The sequence below is a fragment of the Tasmannia lanceolata genome, unplaced genomic scaffold (genome assembly GCF_043159265.1).
Source record: "Tasmannia lanceolata isolate RefF3 unplaced genomic scaffold, GAP_Taslan_0.1 ptg000020l, whole genome shotgun sequence".
NCBI lineage: Eukaryota > Viridiplantae > Streptophyta > Magnoliopsida > Canellales > Winteraceae > Tasmannia > Tasmannia lanceolata.
In genome coordinates, this window is record NW_027518697.1 from 2,353,828 (window position 1) to 2,376,085 (window position 22,258).

At 38.7% G+C, this 22,258-nt stretch overlaps 1 protein-coding gene across 2 annotated transcripts in view; it reads right to left on the reverse strand.

The window, feature by feature from the left end:
- Positions 1-13,804, reverse strand: part of LOC143854933 (AP-5 complex subunit zeta-1) — a 39,827-nt gene extending 26,023 nt beyond the window's left edge. For both annotated transcript variants that reach the window (XM_077365073.1, XM_077365072.1), the window contains exons 1-5: positions 13,764-13,804; positions 10,326-10,493; positions 10,081-10,221; positions 8,048-8,139; positions 1,490-1,586 (exon numbers count right to left, since the gene is read on the reverse strand). In XM_077365073.1, the coding sequence (XP_077221188.1) occupies positions 1,490-1,586; positions 8,048-8,139; positions 10,081-10,221; positions 10,326-10,436 (441 nt within the window). In that variant the 5' untranslated portion in view covers positions 10,437-10,493; positions 13,764-13,804. The remainder of the gene's footprint in view (positions 1-1,489; positions 1,587-8,047; positions 8,140-10,080; positions 10,222-10,325; positions 10,494-13,763) is intronic.
- Between the last annotated feature and the right edge of the window lie 8,454 nt (positions 13,805-22,258).

The window sequence follows — 22,258 nt, forward strand, 5'->3', positions numbered from 1 at the left end:
ACCACCTCCCTTACTTTTGGTTCCATATCCCTCCGTTTCTTCCTTCATGGGAAGTTACATAACTTCCCCTTCATTTGAAATGGAGGGGATTCATTTCTTTCCAATGCAAAAGTTTCTTTAAAACGTCTACTTTTCCTTTAATTTAGGAATCTCTTTCTTAACATTAGTTGTACATTTTTTCTACTGCTTCTCATTTTATTAAAGTTTTTTATTTTGCTTTTCCTTGAATTTAGGAATCTCCTTTTTTAACTTAGTTGTAGTTATGAAAACAATTTTTACCAAGGGTTTTTACTTTCACCATTGTTGGTAATATTTTTAGTTGTACACTTAGTTAAGTGCAACTGCAATGCTCTACATAAGAGTACTAAAGTTGACCTTTCACAATAATTTTAATGGCAACCCGGAAGGCTGAGTGTATCAGTGGTTTGTTAGGTTTATTAATGGTGAGACGCTGAGACTTAACTTCAGCTCTACAGAAGAGTACTAAAGTTGACCTTTCACAATAATTTTAATGGCAACCCGGATGGCTGATTGTATCAGTGGTTTGTTAGGTTTATTAATGGTGAGACGCTGATTACTCTTGTGTCCCTTGAGGACCAAATGATCTAATGAAGCCGAGATGTGCACCTTGATGGAGGTCTCTGATTGCCATCTAATCCATAACCCACTCATTGGTGAGGGTGTTTCAAACCTTTGAATGCTAGAGTCGACCAGCTCAATGATATTACACGGGGCAAGTGAGAAGTCAAGCCTCTGACATTACCTGACTTGTTGGACAAAAGATTCATGTTGCTTCTCATCACATTCTTTGGTGGCATAAGATGTTGGTAACTCCTTGGAAGATGGAATCATCGATTCTATTATTCATGTAGAAGATTGTAGGCCCCATCTTAAACTTTCTTTGACTTTACATACAGTTTAAGTTCTTCCAATAGGCCAAGTAAGAAGAAGACCAAGAAAGTTAGATTGTACATGACTGCCACCAGCCATCTATAGTCAACTTTCAAATTAAAAATGTAGTCTATGTTCATTTACTTTATCTATCTCATAGGACATAGCTGCCAAGCAATAAAGCAAAAAAAAATCTAAAAAAAGTAATTTAAAACTTCAGTGTATGGAGGAGCAACCTGCTGAAATTTGGGACTTAAATATTAACTGCACTAATTTTCCAAAAAAAAAAAGCATATAGAGTAAGCACTTTCTCAATCGTATTCCATAGGTAAGGACTCTCGTCGTACGCATGGAAAATTCTGTGATTTTCTCATCAAAGCATGAGAATATTTCATGATTTATGAAATTAGAATATAATAAGTAAAATATTATTAACATGTCAGATGACTTGATCTGATTCCTAATATTGCTTCTTAGCAGCCAGCACTGAAAGCCAAATACTAATTTTTTGAGAGAAAAATCAATAAATTCCATGTATTATCACTCACAAAGATACACCGCTGGTACAACATGAAGTGGTCAAAACATCACTTCATACCTGTGGAAGCAAAGAGGGAAAAGAACTCAAAAGTTTTGCTTTGTTCAGGTTAAGAAAATCAAGGGTAGCCTCAGCAACAACAGGGTCTGCAAACTCTCTGAAAACACGATAAACAACAGATCAGTCAGTATTTGCTTACTATTACATTTAGAATAAAAATGAATAAATTACCAAAAGCTTCAGTTAATATCGATATTTTCTAACAGAAAAATTAAAGAATGAAATAATAATCTAAATGGGAAAATATAGTCTGTCCATTTTATTTTTTTAAAAGGATAACAGACAATATATTTAACAAAAGAGAGCTGCTAGCAAAACGGGAATCCGTTTTATTTTAAAAGATGAGATGGTTTATCATGACACGTGCGCAAGAAAACAAGGGAGCTCATATCCTCACAAACTGCCAAAGCGCTGTGAAAATGGCCAAATCGTTGATAATTTTCTCTCTCGTCTTGATTTGCAGCACAGAGTTCATTTTTGGAAGTGTTTTCCTTGAAAAATGGATTTACAGGGGGGGCAGTGGTTGTCCAGCATTAATCGAGGGGCGATTAACGCCAGATTTAACCAGACGATCGGCTATATCATTGGTGCTCCTAGGAATAGAATAGAAAGAGAAGGGTGCCTTCCTGCACAATTCTCTAGTTTCATAAAACTAAGGAGCCACCACAGCCCATAGTTCATTCCAGATTCCAATCCAATCACGTTAATGGAGTCGCACTTTCCTGAAATTTTTTTGCCCGCGACCAACAATCTGATTTCTGTCTAGTTCAAGTCAGTCCTCCCTACAGGGCCAGAAAAAATTTTAAACACATTCCCTTGGCTATTGCAGTACACTCCTCCCACTCCTGCTGGACCCAGGTTGCCGATAGAGCATCCATCAAAATTCAATTTTATGATGTTGATCAGCAGCTTTCCACATTTAGCTGATTTCTTTTTCCCGGAAATGAAGCCCTGCAGTAATTCATTCCACATATAAAATCCAAGAAAACAGTCCATAAAATTTCTTTTTGGCAAAGGCCCAACTAACTAACACCACCTTTATTCTCCAAACCAGAACTCCAAAAGGAGTCATGCTTCCTTCAGATGTCCTCAGGTTTCTTTCTACCCAAAGAATTCAGAAAAATAAAACAGCATAGAGAGTGATCGGTCTTAATGTCCTCCCCATCGATCCTAGATTATAACAGTTCCAAGAATCAAAAAGGTCCATAAACAGTTATTGGCATGCCCCAACTTAGACCAAACCATTTCAGGATTCTCATCCAGACCCAATTGGAACCCCAATTAGCCATAGTCAACTGAACAAAAATATGTTCAACCTATTCTTCATCAGCTTCTCAAAGAGGGCAAACTATTGACAAGAGAAAACCTCTCCTTCTAAGGCATCCCAGCATGTTGATTTTCTTCAAGAGAACAGTCCAGACAAAATCTTGAATCTTAGAAGAGATTTGTGCGTGTGCGTGTGCGTGTGCGTGTGCGTGCGTGTGTGTGTGTGGGCGGGGGGTGGGAGGCAAAGCAAGGAATCCAATTGGTGCACTAGGAGGAGGTTTGTAAACCCATTAAGGCAGGCAGTGTTGTTATCAGGAGGCTAAAGGATGTCAACCAAGCTTTGCTTGTAAAATGGCTTTGGTGGTTTCGGGAGGAGGAATCACAATTGTGGGGCTAAAGTTATTATAAGCAAGTATGGGGTTTCTCTAGGTCACTGGGAGTCCGAGGACAGATTCAAAAAACCTACAGTGATATCATGAGGTTCAAGCAAAAATTTCTCAGAGGAGTTAGATTCAGATTCCACTCGGAGAACAAGATCAGATTTTGGCCTGACAAGTGGTGCTCTCCCCTCCATTTGAAGGAGACTTTTCCTGAACTATTCGCCTTGGCTACGCCTAAGGAGGGACTGGTTAGGGAGAATTTTGAGAAAAAAGAGAACAAGGTGGTATGGATGCCGGTCTTAAGAAGGAATTTCTTTAACACAGAGCTTGGGGCGGTGGGTAGATTTATGGAGACTCTGGAAGGGTTCTATATCATGTCAATGGGTGAGGACAAAAAGGTTTGGATCTGGAACTCATCTGGAGAATTCTCTGTCAAGTCCTTTTACCATCAACTTGTACATCACCCTGTGTCTTGCAAAGTAGCCAAAATTTGGAACATTCAAGCACCTCCCAGGTATGGGTGTAAATGGATATTCGGAAATTCGATTACCGTCCGCATCCGCATCCGAATCCGTTTAAAGTGAATATTATCTGAATCCGTTTCAAGCGGATATTATCCGAATCCGTTTTAGCGGATGCGAATCTGGTAAATGGTATATCCGATCCGTTTAACATCCGAATCCGAGAAGTAAATTATTTTTATTTATTACTAATAATATCATTAATATTTATTTTTAGTAATGACCCACTATCTTTTGTTTCTAAAAGAAAAGTGAATTTTCCTTTTAGAGAAAAAAAACAAAACAAAAGGTGTTTTGGGTAGGAAATGAAGTAATCTCTCATTTTAAGGGAATTCTTGGAGTTTGACATGGCTTCTTTATGAAGCAACAAATGTGGGTTGTAAGATGAAAGAGACAAATGGATGATGGTGATTGGAAAGAAGATGGCATAGCTTCTAGAGAATTCTAAAGCAAAAAGCCCATCTAGGTCATTAATGGTAAATGGACGGCTCAGATCAATTTTCCAACTTAGGGTTATAAAAAAACCCAAAATGCAATTAAAATAGGGGACTTCTAAGGTTTGCAAAGAGAAGCAAGCAAGAGAGAGGAGAAAGGAGAAGGCTGAGACACCTCTTCGGCATTCCTAGGTGCCTCCAACCCCACCAAAATCCACCGCCGCCCCTCTCCACCTTTTCACAGCCACCTCCATCACCGCTAGTCACCTCCATCTCTAACCCAATCCCCATCTCCATCCCCATTTCTCTTCATCTTCCACCATCAGCACTCCCACTTCTCTTGTTCAAAATAGCCCAAACCCATTCCATCATAGAAGGACACTCCAAAGATCAATGACAACTACCAACACCATCATCCATCCCCACCGCCTCTCTCTCTCTCTCTCTCTCTGACTTTGTTTTAAAAGGAAGAAGAGGATCTCATATATTTTAGGGTTTGAGAGTTAATTTTGTGAAGAGAATGTAGAGGTCTAGTTTTAGGGTTTGGAAAATTCATTCGAGGAGTAAGAAGGAGAAAAAAGATAAAGTGCTGCAATAAAATGTTCGAATTTACCGGATAAACGGATACGGATAATATCCGAATTCGAACAATATCCGGCGGATACGAATTCGGTAACAGATATTAAATATCCGTCAAATCCGAATCCGAATTCGGATAGTGTATACTGTAATCGAATTCGGATATAGCCATATCCGCTCCGAATTCGATCTGTTTACACCCCTACTCCCAGGGTATGTGCCTTTGGTTGGGCGGCTTGCCTTGAAAGAATGCAGACGATGGACTTCTTAAAAGCCAGGGAGATGTTAATCATAGAACATTGAGCATTATGCATAGAGTCCTGGGAAATAATGGACCATTTATTCATACATTGCAAGGTGGCAAGAGAGGTATGGAGCAGGATATTGTCTAGATTTGAAATCTCATGGGTATTCCCTCCCAGGCCCATGGATCTATTGGAAAGTTGGCCTAATGTCCCATGGAGGAAAAAAGGGAAGATCCTTTGGAATTTGGCTCTTCTAGGCTCTAGCAACAATATGGGTGTAGCGGAAAGAGCAAAATGCACGCGCCTTTAGAGGATTCACAAAGAGATCACTCTTCCTATATAATAAAGTGATAGCCATCATAATATCCTGGGTGAAGATCCTTCCATGTTTTAGGTTTGTAGCTATGGTATGAGTGGAAGGAGATTTGTCAATTCAGAGCTTGCACCTAAGGTCGTACAAGATTGGATGCCTCCTGCTCCAGGCTTGAAGTTGAACTTTGAACAATCTAGTATTGGAAACCCAAGACCATCTAGTATTGGGGGAGTGTTGAGGGACGAGCATGGAGTTATGAGATGGGCATTTGCGGATCCCATAGGGCATGCAGACGCCAATGAAGCGGAGGAACGTACAATCCATCAAGGAATAAAGTTTCTAGAGCATGAAGACTTGAATAAAGTGATGATAGAGGGGGACTCTTTTAATGTGATCAGATGGCTCGGAGGCTCCCACTCTTATCCATGGAGGTTTACTACTTTCTTCGACGAGATTCGGGATAGGGTGGGCGATTATGAGATCTCTTTTCTTCATGCCAGGCGTTCGGCCAATGGCGTGGCTGATAGATTGGCTAGAGAGGGTCTATCCAGCGTGGGTGGGGGGGGGGGAGCTCTATGATTTTCTTCCTCCCTAGATAGGTCTTTCTCCCGTGCCCCAAAGGGTTCTTCTATTGTATTCCTTCTTTGTTCTTCTCTTTGTATTGGCCTACTCGGTCTCCTTTTATATCCATGAAACCTTTCACCATTCAAAAAAAAAAACTCTTGAATCTTAGGTGGGACCATAGCACTACAAATTCTAAGCTACTTGAAGGTGGCTGAACCTTCTTGCACAAGATCTTCAAAAGTGATTTAACCGAGAAGTTCCCCTTTGTCAAATTATTGGCAAGAAAGCAACCCAAGATCAGGCAGTTGGAAAGTGTTTCTGGTAGATCGACAAGATAACTGGAAAAGTGTTTCTGGTAGATCGACAAGATAACTTATCTGGTCTGTCGACCAGAAACAGAGTGGGGCCCATGTTGTTTTGGGTGATACAAACCATTCATTTCATGGGCCCTGACATAGATAGGGTGTGTCCGAAAAATCAGCTCCATAGGATCACCCTAACCCTTAGATGTGTGGAGGTTTAAATGGACGGTTACAAACCTTCATAAATCTGTTCATTTTTAACCTCCACAAATCGAAGGGTTAGGATGATCCTATGGAGCTGATTTCTTGGGCACACCGTATCTATGCCAGGGCCCATCAAATGAATGGTTTGAATCACCCAAACAAAGTGAGACCACTGTGTTTCTGGCCGACGGACCAAATAAGTTATCTGGTCCGACGGACCAGATAAATACTATATATCAGGACTAGCACTCATCCGTTTATTGGTAGTTTAGTAGGTCCAGTAACTCTGCATGATGTCAGTGGGAAACTCCAAAAGCTAGATCATTCGTGAATCTTTTTTATTTATTTACTTCTTCTTCTTTTTTTGGAAAGATCATTCAAGAATCTGCTAGCAGATAGCTTCATTTGAGGGCCCTTAATAAAATTCATAAGTTTTATGGATATTAAATTTAGGCTACTGATGTTGGCACTATCATGTTTTGATAAGAACTAACTCATTTATTATTTAAACAGCTGTCAAAGGTTATTACAGTTCCCAAAAAACTCTCAGAACCCAATTAAAACAGAAAAGACAAGCTGCGTCTGTGCAATTATTAAAACTTGGTAGTGCAAATATCAGGAGCCTAAATTTATTTCTAAAATACAAGAGAAAACACTTTATTCTCTACAACTCAATTCATGTACGAGAGGGCTTATTGATGAACCAAAACAATTAAACCAATCTTGACTAAAATCACATTTTTCTAATTCCACTAAAAGCAAATCCTATTTCCACCAAAACTCCTTTCATAACTCTGAAAATACACTAAAAGACAAACCTATAAAAAACACTAATCTCCACCCATCAACTAAAATTCTAATTCTGCTCAAGTTCCCATCCCAATGAATCAAATTTATGGAATTGTTCACCTACGATGCAAATTTTGTACATGCATAACCATCACCTCACTTGATCAGAAACATTCCAGAAGCAGACAATTATATCACTTTACTCAAAAGCTCAAAATGTTCAATAAGAGTGGGTTCTAATGATAGTACTGTTTTGATTGCCACCCTAAGAAACTCAACTCAAAACAAAAATCGCGGGGATTGATAGAGCAGGAAGAAAAAGAGTCTAGTGGTGTGTTAAACTTGATCCCAACAAATACCCCATAAAAATGTTGAGCATAACCAAAAAGCAACTTCCATCTTTTCTTTTTCTTTTCTTTTGTTGAATGGTGACAGAGCAACTTCCTTCTTCTAATTGGGATTTTGAAATAAAGCTGGTACCGGCTTATAGCTTGATCAAGCCATAGAAATTCAATCTAGCTGATCAAGCCATAGAAATTCAATCTAGCTGATCAAGCTGAGAGTAACTAGAGGACTATTTGCAGTAAACAATCGAGTTTTACTCAGATTCTAAGAAAGGATATACCCATAACCAGGATAGTTTCGATCAAGTTTGCTCCATAAGTTTTTTTTATCAGTACTCATGTTGTAAAATCTTGAATAAAACATATGAAACAGGATAATAGTATGGACTGTATTCTCCAAGATCTTCAACCTTTTGAAATTTCTTCGATAAAAGTATATATAACTGCATAAAACTAAAGAAGTCGTTCTCCCATCTTGAGGGGAACTCAAAGCTTTAACATGGTGCATGATAAATCCAAAACGCAATCAGACACAACATAAGGATGCTTTCAAAGTTGCCAGCTTTGGAAAGACTAGGTTCAAGAATTCTTTAGGGATGACATAAGAAAGTCATTACCGGCTCAAGCATGAACGAAAAAATGTCCTTAGACTAGGATCGGCATCGTGAAGAACCACCTCTCCGAAATCAAGGAAAAATTGAAGAATGGCCTGTGTAGAACAAATAAGAAAAGGATTAGCATCCTCCATAATATATATATATAGGGGGAGAGAGAGAGAGAGAGAGAGAGATTATGTGTGTGTGTGTGTGTGTGTGTGTGTATAATATATAATATACATACACACCACACACACAAATCACTGTATTTATAAAATGAAGATCCCGAAGTGTAATTCATAGGTAAAGAATACATGATATGATAACCATCATATTTGACCTGTCAGAAAAAAAAAGGAAAATCATAAGATTTTAGTTATCAACACATAAAACTTCATCAATAAACACTCAGCAATGAAAAATCCCCAACAACCCAATACCCCAATGACGTTTTTGATGAGGATTATTAATGCAAACCAGTCCTTTATGAATCCATAACAACCCAACACCCATGATGATGTCATCAAGGCGCTATGATGATGTTATGCTGATGCATTTAGCAAGGTCACCCCTCAATACTAAGCTCCCAGTTGCCACTCTCTTCATCTTATGTGAATGATTCTTGAGGCATTTGCTGCTTGACTGTGCACATCGATTCTGATGAAGAATATACCTATTTCTTGGCGGGCATAAAAGGTCTCAAGTTTTTGGGATAGAAGTTAAGGTATGCCAAGTAAAATCAATTAATCAAGTATCACCATACATAAATGATCATGAAAAATTCAAAACTACTACAAAAATCAAAATTTCCCATCCCATATTGACTCTCTCTCTCTCTCTCATCCAATAAGACAAGCGTGACTTTATTAAATTTTCTCCTTTTCAAAACAGCGCAAGAAGCCCCCATCCATAAAACTATAGAGTGGCGTTCAATTTTCCTATTGCCTTTTGCTTTCTGCTATTTTTGTAGGACATTTCATCTCCTTTTTTTGTATCTCGCTCGTCTCTAGTAAATTTATTCGTAAAAAAATGAAAGAAAAAATCCTCCCTCGGGGCTGTCTATAGAGACACTGGACCCTTTTTAAAAAAATGGTAGAGACACTGGACCCTTGTTCAGCAATCTTCTAAATTTTTAGCGAAAGGTGATCAACTCAGTAGCAAGCAGATTGAATAGCTATGTTTACAAAGCCTTTGGAAATCAGAGTATTGAGGCAGGTTATACTGATACAAATAGCTCTATTGAAAATCTTTATGCTCACAAATGCAGATGAAGAGTCTCCTCTTTAGAATCATACTACATCAGGCCTTTTTATGTCAAGACCTTCAAGTTGTTAACTGTGTTTGACTAATATTTTGTTCGATTCTAAGACGTCACTCAAAGGCATGTATAAAAACAGGAAACCAATGACGGAACGAGATTGATAGAAATGTTCAAATCTCCAAGGCTCAGTGGTTAAATGGCTATGAAGGGCATTGTGATTGAGCTGTTCAAGATAGTGCTACTCTTTCACTTCAAAAAAATCCCAGCTGGACAAATTTGCCCGGGCCGAACGAAAAAAATCCTTCCACGGGACTGTCTATACTCTATAGAGACCAAACAAACATTTGTTCACCAATCTTCTAAATCTTTACCGAAAGGTGATCAACTCAGTAGCAATCAGATTGAATAGCTATGTTTACAAGAAGCCTTTCGAAATCAGAGTATTGAGGCAGTTTACAGTTTATATTTCTTCAAAAAGTTCTATTGCAAGTCTCTATGCCCACAATTTTACTCGGGCCCGAAATGAAATAACTCCGAAATCAAACACAAAAATGCTGCAGGAAAGAAATTTTATAGCTTGCTTTGGTTATTTAAGGTTGTTTCCATGAACTAAATTTATCTTTAAGAAAAAAAAAAGGATAAGATCAGACAGAGGGTAACATGAAATCAAAGACAGACATATAAAAATGGTAGAAAACAAAGAGAGAGAAAATGAACAAACACTAAACCAAGCAACTAAACGGAAACCTCAATTCAAGAAAAGCAAATCGAATGACAATAAAAGAAATCGCACCAACAAGAGAAGGCCATTGGATGTCTGAGACTGAGAGAGAGATGCGACGGATCGTTGGAAGAGCTTGTTTATTGGGGGATAAACCCTAGCTACCAATTCCTCTGAGTTCTCAGCCTTGCACAGTTGGTGGAGTCTCTTCACCTGCGAAAGAGAAATGTACAGAACCGAATTGGATAGAAAATAGGAAACAAAATAAGAGACTGATAATAGATCGGGAGAGAGAGAGAGAGAGAGAGAGAGAATACGGATCGGAGGAGAGATGGATCGGAAGCGGGATCGGTTGAATCCCTAGCATTCGAGGAGAGTGATCGAAAATGGAAATCCCAATCGCTGTCTCTGTCGATTGGTTGTACCATTTTTACAAAGCAGAATGAGTTTGGGAGAAGGGAGACCTGTCACGCACAGATAAATATTATTAAGAAGGGAAAATGACCAAATAGAAGGGGTTTCTACTGACTATGACATTTCAAGAGGGGTGTTTTCTAAATCACCAATCAAGAGTGCATATGACTAAAATGCCCTTGACTCTCTCTCTCTCCCCCTATCAAATCACCTTTTTGAAATGATTACATTTAAAGAAAAACAAATCCCAAAACCCACCTTTTTCCCTCTTCTTCTTCTTCCTCCCACCTACCAAAAAAACGTACATATGAAAAACCCAAAAACCTCCATTTTTGAAACCCAAAAACCTCCATTGTTAGATGCCAAAAGCTCCATTCTATTGCTGAAAACCTCATTTTTAGATGTGAAAGCCTTCCTAACCCTTCATTGCATTGCACAACGCCTCCATTTTCAACAAATATTGGAAAAAAACGTTATTGGATTTGGAAATCTTAAAAATCTTCACTAGAAACCACCATTCCATTGCAGAAAGCTTCCATTTAATGGAAAGGTGTGTATTTTTACCCATCTCCCCTCTCTTTCCATTATAAGGCATGTTTATAAACTTGAATGAAAGTTTTCCATGTTAAACTACTGTCTTCCATTGCAGAAAGCCTTCAATCACTATTTAATCTTATTTAAATTACTTTAAACACTTTATAATCATTGTTATTTTTCTGTAAATCACTAATTTCTTAAGTTTAACCAGTATTTCACTACCATAAACCGGTACTGAAGCGGGTGTTTATAAGTGGTTTATATAGCTTCTTTGGTTAAGAATCCTCCGTAGTGGTTTATAATCGTAATTAGTGGTTTATTAAGGCTTACCAGTTGTTTAGAGTGTTTATAATTGGTTTATAAGGATTTATAAATGATTTATACAGGGTGAGCAGTAGTTTATAGTGTTTATAAGTGGTTTATATAGGCTTATAAGTGGTTTAGAGTGTTTACAACTGGTTTATATAGGGTAAACAGTGGTTTATATAAGCCTATTAGTGATTTAGAGTGTTTATAAGTGGTTTATGTAGGCTTATCAGTGGTTTAGAGTGTTTATCATTGGTTTATACAGGGTAAGAAGTAGTTTATAGTGTTTATAAGTGGTTTATATAAGCTTATCAGTGGTTTAGAGTGTTTACAACTGGTTTATATAGGGTAAACAGTGGCTTATATAAGCCTATCAGTGGTTTAGACTGTTTATAAGTGGTTTATGTAGGCTTATCAGTGGTTTAGAGTGTTTATACATGGTTTATACAGGGTAAGAAGTAGTTTATAGTGTTTGTAAGTGGTTTATATAGGTTTATCAGTAGTTTAGAGTTTTTACAACTGGTTTATATAGGGTAAACAGTGGTTTATATAAGCCTATCAGTGGTTTAGACTGTTTATAAGTGGTTTATGTAGGCTTATCAGTGGTTTAGAGTGTTTATACATGGTTTATACAGGGTAAGAAGTGGCTTATATAGACTTACCAATGGTTTTAGAGTGGCTTATCAGTGGTTTATAGTGTTTATAAGTGGTTTATATAACCCTATCAGTGGTTTAGAGTGTTTATAAGTGGTTTATATAGACTTACCAATGGCTTTAGAGTGTTTATAAGTTGTTTATTTAGGATTACCAATGGTTTAGAGTGTTTATAAGTGGTTTATATTGGCTTAACAGTGGTTTATAGAATTTATAAGTGGTTTATATAGGGTAAGCAGTGGTTCATATTTCCTTGTCATGACTTAGTAGTGGTCTAGAGTGTTTAAAAGTGGTCCGAATTGTCTTAGTAGTGGTTTATGTTATTTTATGGAGATTTAGTAGTGGTTGAAGTTGTGCATAATTCTAAAATGTCTGCTTTACTTGTTAATTGGAATGATTTTTTTTCAATTGGTTATTTTGACAATGGTTTAATTTTGTGTAAACAGAAGAACGGTAGAACGAAGAGCTTCTTTTATCTTACACGTCGACGGCTTTGTAAAGGATGCGGTATCATTTGAATACATCGGCGGGAAGAAGTTGCCCGTAATTGTGGGTCGAAAAAAAATTGTGAAAAAATTGGAAGCAATTAGGGGTTTAAACCAAACTTTAGGGCTCTAAACCATACAATTGTAAGAAATTAGGGGTTCAAACAAAACTTTACGACTTTAAACCATATATTTCTAAAAAACATAACCAAACTTTAGGGCTTTAAACCATAGATTTCTAAAAAAAAAATTCGGGTTTTAGTTGCTGATTTTCCAAACTGAAAGAGAGAGAGTACCAACCCTAACTTATTGGTTTGAGTCTAAACTGATTTGGGAAAATTATAGAGTTTTCTAAACTGATTTTCCAAAATATACGGTTTTCTCAACTAATTTGGGAAAATATAGGGTTTTCTAAACTAAATTTCTAAACCAAACTTGGAGGTTTAAACCAATAATCTGTGAAAATTTTGGGAAAAATTAGGGGTTTAAACCAAACTTTAAGGCTTTAAACCATAGATTTCTAAAAAAATTAGGGGTTTAAACAACTGAAAGGGAGAGACTACCAACCTGTGAGAGGAGGTTCACTCAGAATAAGAGGATACCGGAGAGAGGTGCACGAACCTGAGGGGCATTGTGACCCTCTAATGGACGGTTGGGATCATCCCATGAGAGAAAGAGGGCATTGTGGCCCTCTAATGGACGGTTGGGATCATCCCATGAGAGAGAGAGGGGCATTGTGACCCTCTAATAGACGGTTGGGATCATCCCATGAGAGAGAGGGGGGCATTGTGGCCCTTTAATGGACGGTTGGGATCATCCCATGAGAGAGAGGGGGGCATTGGGGCCCTCTAATGGACGGTTGGGATCATCCCACGAGAGAGAGAGAGAGGGGGGCATTGTGGCCCTCCAATGGACTGTTGGGATCATCCCACGAGAGAGAAAGAGAGAGGAATTGTGGCCCTCTAATAGACGGTTAGGATCTTCCCATGAGAGAGAGGGGGGCATTGTGGCCCTTTAATGGACGGTTGGGATCATCCCATGAGAGAGAGGGGGGCATTGGGGCCCTCTAATGGACGGTTGGGATCATCCCACGCGAGAGAGAGAGAGAGAGAGCCCTCTAATGGACTGTTGGGATCATCCCATGAGAGAGAAAGAGAGAGGAATTGTGACCCTCTAATTGATGGTTGGGATCATCCCATGAGAGAGAGAGAGAGAGAGGTGACGGTATCTTAAAAATGAGGGTATTTTTGTCCTAAACCCTTGCAAACTAGTCACCATCACTATAGATTGGTTATTTTCAAGTCTCCCCTCTTCATATGTCATAGTCAGTAGAAAGTCCTTTCATTTGGTCATTTTCCCTATTAAGAATCGCTTCAATCCCCCGCCGTTTTTCTCTGATACAGCACGTATTTAGATTTTATATAGTGTAGCTTACTTAGCTACACCGATGGCTTAAAATACAGTGGGCCCACATTATTTGGGTGATCCAAACTATTCATTTGATAGGACCTCACATTGATAGGGTGTGCCCAAAAAATCAGCTCCATTGGACGATCTCAACCCTTCAAACTATGGAGGCAAAAATGGACAGATTTGTGAAGGTTTTTACACGTCCATTTTTGCCTCCACAAATCGTAGGGTTGGGATGATCCTATGGAGCTGATTTTTTGGGCACACCCTATCTATGTGAGGGCTCATCAAATGAATGGTTTGCATCACCCAAACAATGTGGGGCCCACTGTATTTTAAGCCATTGGTGTAGCTAAGTTAGCTACACGTATTGTAGTTACACTTTCTCTCATATATATATATATATATATATATATATATATATATATATGAGAGAACATTTCCTACACACTTGTGTAGGTAAGTTGCCTACACACCACCTTAAAATACAGTGGGGGCCCATATTGTTTGGGTGATCCAAAACATTCATTTGAATGGTCCTCACATAGATAAGGTGTCCACAAAAAATCAGATCCATAGGATCATCCTAACCATTCAAACTATGGAGGCAAAAAATGGACTAATTTGTGCCCCCACTGTATTTTAAGCTAGTGTGTAGGTAACTTACCCACACAAGTGTGTAGGAAATGTTTTATATATATATATATACACGCGGTACATCATAAACTGAAGATCCATAACTGTAAAATTGAATAGGGTTGGTTTAACTTATCTTTTTTTTATGTGTAAGAAATAAGAAATTTTATATTTTTTTTCCTTTCCGAACTTTTCTAATAAAATTCCTACAATCCAACGGGGCCTAAGTAGAAGGCATTTTGTAAGATAAGCACTAATCCATCTTGTATTTAAAAGAGATGCAGTTTTAAAAATCTCTTACAAACCAATTTAAAAGTAGGAAAACACTTCTAAAATGGGATGCCATATTGAAAATAAAGGAGGTGTAAATATGACCGATCGATTTGGATGTTTTTTGCATATCTCAAGGCAGTTGGAGGTCTCGGTGTTCTTGATCACAGCCACTGGTTTTAATACGGTAGGGTTTTAGTTTTGTTTTGGGAATAAGAAATAGGGTTTGGCCTCTAATCTTAGGAGAAGAAGAAGGAGAATGTCAAAGGGAAAGTCAATATTGGAAGAGATAATATTGTCGCTTATTTCCTAGTTTTTTTTCCGAAAATATTGAAAGGGAAATCCAAAAATGCTAAAAGTGATTAAATGGGTTGGGGAGGGGGTAAATTTGCCATTATAAAGCTTTTAATGGAGAAAAATGAAGTTTGTGACTTTTAGGGAGCAAATATTTTCTAAAAGTAGGACTGTCCAGCTAAATGCTTTTCTTAGGGACTAATAAGCAATTATTTTGCCATGTAGGGACTAATCGGCAAAAATCCCTAAATTATTACCATAGGATGATCCCAGCCTTCCGATCTATAGAGAAACTATTTTTCAAAAGGAAAATGATAAATGCACCCCTTTTCATCACTTGGGACACCTTACAGCAGTGTATCAATGGCTGCAGAGGGGCACTTCACGTCAGAAGAATTAGTGGACCTGATTGCCACGTACACTGCTGCTGGGTGTCCCAAGTGATGAAAAGGGGTGTGTTTATCATTTCCCTTTTCAAAAAGTATTGTACGTCTTACACCATATGATGATCAAAACCGTCCATTTGATTGGCCATAAGTAAATAGGTTTTGCCCCACAAATCATTACCATAGGTTGATCCCAGCCCTCCGATATATAGAGGTTTCCATAATTTGTGGTTCCTCTATAGATCGAAAGGTTAGGATCTTCCTATAGGAATGTTTTGGGACCTGTTTACGTTGTGGCCCATCAAATGGACGGTTTGGATCATCCTCCGGTGTAAGGCGTACTGTAAGCCCGAGGGTTCCCATGAGTTTAATCATTCACCTTACATTCTTGTTCTGATGCTAGTAAACCAAATTGATTAGCATTTATGGATTAATGTGTTGCTTTGAGGTGTTGTGCTACATACAGGAATTTTATGTCATTATCGTCATTACACAACTCTTCACAACACATGACTTATGGATCAAGGAGCAAAGGAACCAAGAGCTTGCACCTATATTGGAGACATCCTCATGTTCAAGTCAAGAAGCTCAACATGAAGATCCCACAAGTTGCCTATCAAGTGTCAAGAAGGAGCTTGGAGATGAACTAGCCATTGGTGACACCTCATGTACCTCAACATGCATTGAAGATTGGAGGACAAGTCACAAGGGCCAAGACAAGGTCAAGAAGTTTACTCACAAGCTGAAGAAGTTCAAGGAATTGCAAAGGAGCAAAGACATTCCAAGAAGACTGAATGGTACACATTATTAGAATGTATTTGGAGGCATCTTGATTTTATGTTTAAATGTACTTTCAAAAGGTTTTCAAATAGTTTTTATACTTAACATTTTACATCTTTGAAAACCATCAACACAAAAAAAAATGTGTTTTGAAAACTTAGGACTTAAGCCCAAAGACCATGGCCCAAAAGCCCCTGAGTTTTAAAGTAAAAATGAAATTTTTACCAGGTTCGGTCGACCGGGGGTATCCCGGGCGACTGCGGCAAGGTAGCTGAAAATCCAGCACTTGCTAAATTTTATCGGGCCAGTCGACTGGGTCAAGCCGGGCCACCAAGGAGGTGTCCTTAGAAATCTAGGAACAATCCATCATGATTTGGGCGGGTGACCTCCGTGGGTCGGTTGACCGAGATAGGTTTTTGAGCAAACAGGTTGACCTCGCCGGGCGACCGCCATGGGGCCGGTCGACCGCGACGGTAAGATATTTGAAAATAAAAAATGGCGCCCGATAGGGACGGGAGACCGCAGTAGCTCGGTCAACCGCGACGGTCGGGCAAACTAGCCATTGGGGCTTTCGCAGGTTGACTTTTTCAACCCAGTTTTTTACGGTTTTACGCCCAAGCGGTCATATTTTCAAATACACTATATATACATGATTAAAACCTATCTGAACAAGCTTTTGAACATTTGAGAATGATCAAATCACATTTCTCTTTGAGCTTCATCTTTCAAATCAAAAGCAAAAACCTCTTTGAGCTTGTATTCCCACATTCTTTCAAGAAGCACTCTATAGGGCTTTACATTTGTATTTTCTTGGAGTGATTGTGAGCTATACAAAGTTGTAATCCGCCTATTAAGAGGCATTGAGAGTTTTTATTTTCTTTTTGTTCTTCATATTTAAGGGTCTTCTCTTCGACCTGGCAAGAAAAGTGAAGATAAGGGTTTCTGATTCGGCCCGTTAAGAATAGTGAATCCGGCATATGAGGGTGTGTCCCCTCGCTGAAAGCTTCGTGTAGATGGGCCTACGCTTTGGCCCTTTAGAAAGGAAAAGCTTGGTCATTGTAGATGGCTCATTGATCCCGCCTTGAAGGAGGACCGAGATAGTGAAACTCGCGCGTGAACGTGAAGAGGAGTATGTCTTGTGATAGACCGAACCACTATAAATCTTGTGTTCATTGTCTCTTTTTCTCTTCCTCTCCTTCTATTGCACGTGTGGTGATTGGTAAACTCTAACCCTAACTTATGACTTTTAATTAAACATGGGTTAGTAAATGCACTTGATTAGAATGTTTAATCTTCCCCTAATTAAGCCTAAACTTTCTAATTGACCAATTCACCCCATCTTGGGTTGTCACACCTGTATTTTACGTACAATGCGTTTTAAAAAATAGTGGACTAAACGGGCTTACACCATATAAAAACTCTATTTTGGCAACAAAAAACACAGGTGGGGCCCACATATTTGGATTTTGGACTGTCAAACCAACCCCACCGTAGATAGAACATGAGTAAAAAATCATCTTCCTATGATCATTCTAACCCTTTGATCTGTAGAGGCTTATATTCCCTTTTTTCAACCTCTATTTATTTATTTTTTATTATTATTATTTTTTTGTACTTTTTCTCGCCAGTATTTTTTCGTGATTAATTTATGGTTAGATGATCCAAACTATCCATATTTTTTTTTGTAAGGATGGGTCATGTTAGAAATTGAAAATTTGCAACCATTAGACAATTCTATTCAGTGATTAAGTGGCCTTAATTCAAGCAGTTTAGAATAGTGTTGATGTGCAAGAGAAACTTTTTTAATTTTTAGTAATAATTAGAAATTAATAACTACATTGGTGTAAGGGATTTGCTAGGCACCATCGCAGAAGGCATTTTGTGGCTGGGCTGTTGCATGTGAGAGCGCCACACAGGCTTAGATTTTGTCATATTCATTTAATCCATCTGAGGTGGCTGCTTTCACATGCAAGAGCCCAGCAGCGAAATGCCTTCTGCGCTCATGCGTAGCAAATCCCTTGATATAATAGCATGAAAATACTACTGTTGGCAGTACCATGTTTTAATAATTGTATAAACTGGGCTTGTCTGTTCTTTTTTCTAAACAGTTGTCAAAGGTTATTACAGTTCCCAAAAAGCTCTCAAAAGCAGATGAAAAAAGAAAAGATAAGCTGAGTGTGTGCTGGTAAATGGTAATGTCAATATCAGTAGAAATGGCATAAGAACAACCATGTTTTGATAATAAGTGCCAACTTACCTTGTCTGATATGGTTTAAGGAGGTGCTAAAATTTCCAAAAGGCTGTCAGCAGCCTTTGACAGCTGGTTAATGAACATGCGATAAGTTGAGTTCGCCCTTATTATCAAAACACGGTTGTCCCTACGTCATAAAAGAGTATAGCCATAGAGAACAATAAGAAGAGAGCAGAGCAGTGCTTGGGCGAAGGTAGTACTAAGATGGGTGATCTCCTGCGAAGTCCTCGTGTTTCGCACCATAGGATGATCCAAACCGTCCATTAGATGGGCAACAGCCTAAATAGGTTGTACCCCAAAAATCATTTCCATAGGTTGATCCTAGCCATCCGATCTGATGTTAGAGGGTTGATCCTAACCATCTTTAGATCGGAGGGTTAGGATCAACCTATGGAAATAATTTCTGGGGAACAACCTATTTAGGCTATGGCCCATCTAATTGACGGTTTGGATCATCTTATGATGCTGGCCATACCGTACATTTAATAAAGTGAGGAGTGCCCTCAACAAAATGGACTAATTTGTGCCCCCACTGTATTTTAAGCTAGTGTGTAGGTAACTTACCTACACAAGTGTGTAGGAAATGTTTTCTATATATATATATATATATATATATATATAATCTAAATACGCCCGGTACATCATAAACTGAAGATCCATAACTGTAAAATTGAATAGGGTTGGTTTAACTTATCTTTTTTTTATGTGTAAGAAATAAGAAATTTTATATATTTTTTCCTTTCCGAACTTTTCTAATAAAATTCCTACAATCCAACGGGGCCTAAGTAGAAGGCATTTTGTAAGATAAGCACTAATCCATCTTGTATTTAAAAGAGATGCAGTTTTAAAAATCTCTTACAAACCAATTTAAAAGTAGGAAAACACTTCTAAAATGGGATGCCATATTGAAAATAAAGGAGGTGTAAATGTGACCGATCGATTTGGATGTTTTTTGCATATCTCAAGGCAGTTGGAGGTCTCGGTGTTCTTGATCACAGCCACTGGTTTTAATACGGTAGGGTTTTAGTTTTGTTTTGGGAATAAGAAATAGGGTTTGGCCTCTAATCTTAGGAGAAGAAGAAGGAGAATGTCAAAGGGAAAGTCAATATTGGAAGAGATAATATTATCGCTTATTTCCTAGTTTTTTTTTCCGAAAATATTGGAAGGTAAATCCAAAAACGCTAAAAGGGATTAAATGGGTTGGGGAGGGGGTAAATTTGCCATTATAAAGTTTTTAATGGAGAAAAATGAAGTTTGTGAGTTTTAGGGAGCAAATATTTTCTAAAAGTAGGACTGTCCAGCTAAATGCTTTTCTTAGGGACTAATAAGCAATTATTTTGCCATGTAGGGACTAATCGGCAAAAATCCCTAAATTATTACCATAGGATGATCCCAGCCTTCCGATCTATAGAGAAACTATTTTTCAAAAGGAAAATGATAAATGCACCCCTTTTCATCACTTGGGACACCTTACAGCAGTGTATCAATGGCTGCAAAGGGGCACTTCACGTCAGAAGAATTAGTGGACCTGATTGCCACGTACACTGCTGCTGGGTGTCCCAAGGGATGAAAAGGGGTGCGTTTATCATTTCCCTTTTCAAAAAGTATTGTACGTCCATATGATGATCAAAACCGTCCATTTGATTGGCCATAAGTAAATAGGTTTTGCCCCACAAATCATTACCATAGGTTGATCCCAGCCCTCCGATATATAGAGGTTTCCATAATTTGTGGTTCCTTTATAGATCGAAAGGTTAGGATCTTCCTATAGGAATGTTTTGGGACCTGTTTACGTTGTGGCCCATCAAATGGACGGTTTGGATCATCCTCCAGTGTAAGGCGTACTGTAAGCCCAAGGGTTCCCATGGGTTTAATCATTCACCTTACATTCTTGTTCTGATGCTAGTAAACCAAATTGATTAGCATTTATAGATTAATGTGTTGCTTTGAGGTGTTGTGTTGTATACAGGAATTTTATGTCATTATCGTCATTACACAACTCTTCACAACACATGACTTATGGATCAAAGAGCAAAGGAACCAAGAGCTTGCACCTATATTGGAGACATCCTCATTTGAAGATGTTCAAGTCAAGAAGCTCAACATGAAGATCCCACAAGTTGCCTATCAAGTGTCAAGAAGGAGCTTGGAGATGAACTAGCCATTGGTGACACCTCATGTACCTCAACATGCATTGAAGATTGGAGGACAAGTCGCAAGAGCCAAGACAAGGTCAAGAAGTTTACTCACAAGCTGAAGAAGTTCAATGAATTGCAAAGGAGCAAAGACATTCCAAGAAGACTCAATGGTACACACTATTAGAATGTATTTGGAGGCCTCTTGATTTTATGTTTAAATGCACTTTCAAAAGGTTTTCAAATAATTTTTATACTTAACATTTTACATCTTTGAAAACCATCAACACACCAAAAAATATGTTTTGAAAACTTAGGACTTAAGCCCAAAGACTATGGCCCAAAAGCCCCTGAGTTTTAAAGTAAAAATGGAATTTTTACCAGGTCCGATCGACCGGGGGTATCCCGGGCGACCGTTGCAAGGTAGCTGAAAATTCAGCACTTGCTAAATTTTATCGGGCCAGTCGACTGGGTCAAGCCGGGCGACCGCGGAGGTGTCCTTAGAAATCCAGGAACAATCCATCATGATTTGGGCGGGTGACCTCCGTGGGTCGGTTGACCGAGATAGGTTTTTGAGCCGAATTTTTGAGCAAACATGTTGACCTCGCCGGGTGACCGCCATGGGGCCGGTCGACCGCGACGGTAAGATATTTGAAAATAAAAAATGGCGCCCGATAGGGGCGGGAGACCGCAATAGCTCGGTCAACCACGACGGTCGGGCAAACTAGCCATTGGAGCTTTCGCATGTTGATTTTTTCAACCCAGTTTTTTACGGTTTTACCCCCAAGCGGTCATATTTTCAAATACACTATATATACATGATTAAAACCTATCTGAACAAGCTTTTGAACATTTGACATTGATCAAATCACATTTCTCTTTGAGCTTCATCTTTCAAATCAAAAGCAAAAACCTCTCTGAGCTTGTATTTCCACATTCTTTCAAGAGCCACTCTATAGGGCTTTACATTTGTATTTTCTTGGAGTGATTGTGAGCTATACAAAGTTGTAATCCGCCTATTAAGAGGCATTGAGAGTTTTTATTTTCTTTTTGTTCTTCATATTTAAGGGTCTTCTCTTCGGCCTGGTAAGAAAAGTAAAGATGAGGGTCTCTGATTCGGCCCGTTAAGAATAGTGAATCCGGCATATGAGGGTGTGTCCCCTCGCCGAAGGCTTCGTGATCCGGCCTTGAAGGAGGACCTACGCTTTGGCCCTTGAGAAAGGAAAAGCTTGGTCATTGTAGATGGCTCACTGATCCGGCCTTGAAGGAGGACCGAGATAGTGAAACTCGCGCGTGAACGTGAAGAATGGAGTAGGTCTTGTGATAGACCGAACCACTATAAATCTTGTGTTCATTGTCTCTTTTTCTCTTCCTCTCCTTCTATTGCACATGTGGTGATTGATAAACTCTAACCCTAACTTATAACTTTTAATTAAACATGGGTTAGTAAATGCACTTGATTAGAATGTTTAATCTTCACCTAATTAAGCCTAAACTTTCTAATTGACCAATTCACCCCCATCTTGGGTTGTCAGACCTGTATTTCACGTACAATGCGTTTTAAAAAATAGTGGACTAAACGGGCTTACACCATATAAAAACTCTATTTTGGCAACGAAAAACACAGGTGGGGCCCACATATTTGGATTTTGGACTGTCAAACCAACCCCACCGTAGATAGAACATGAGTAA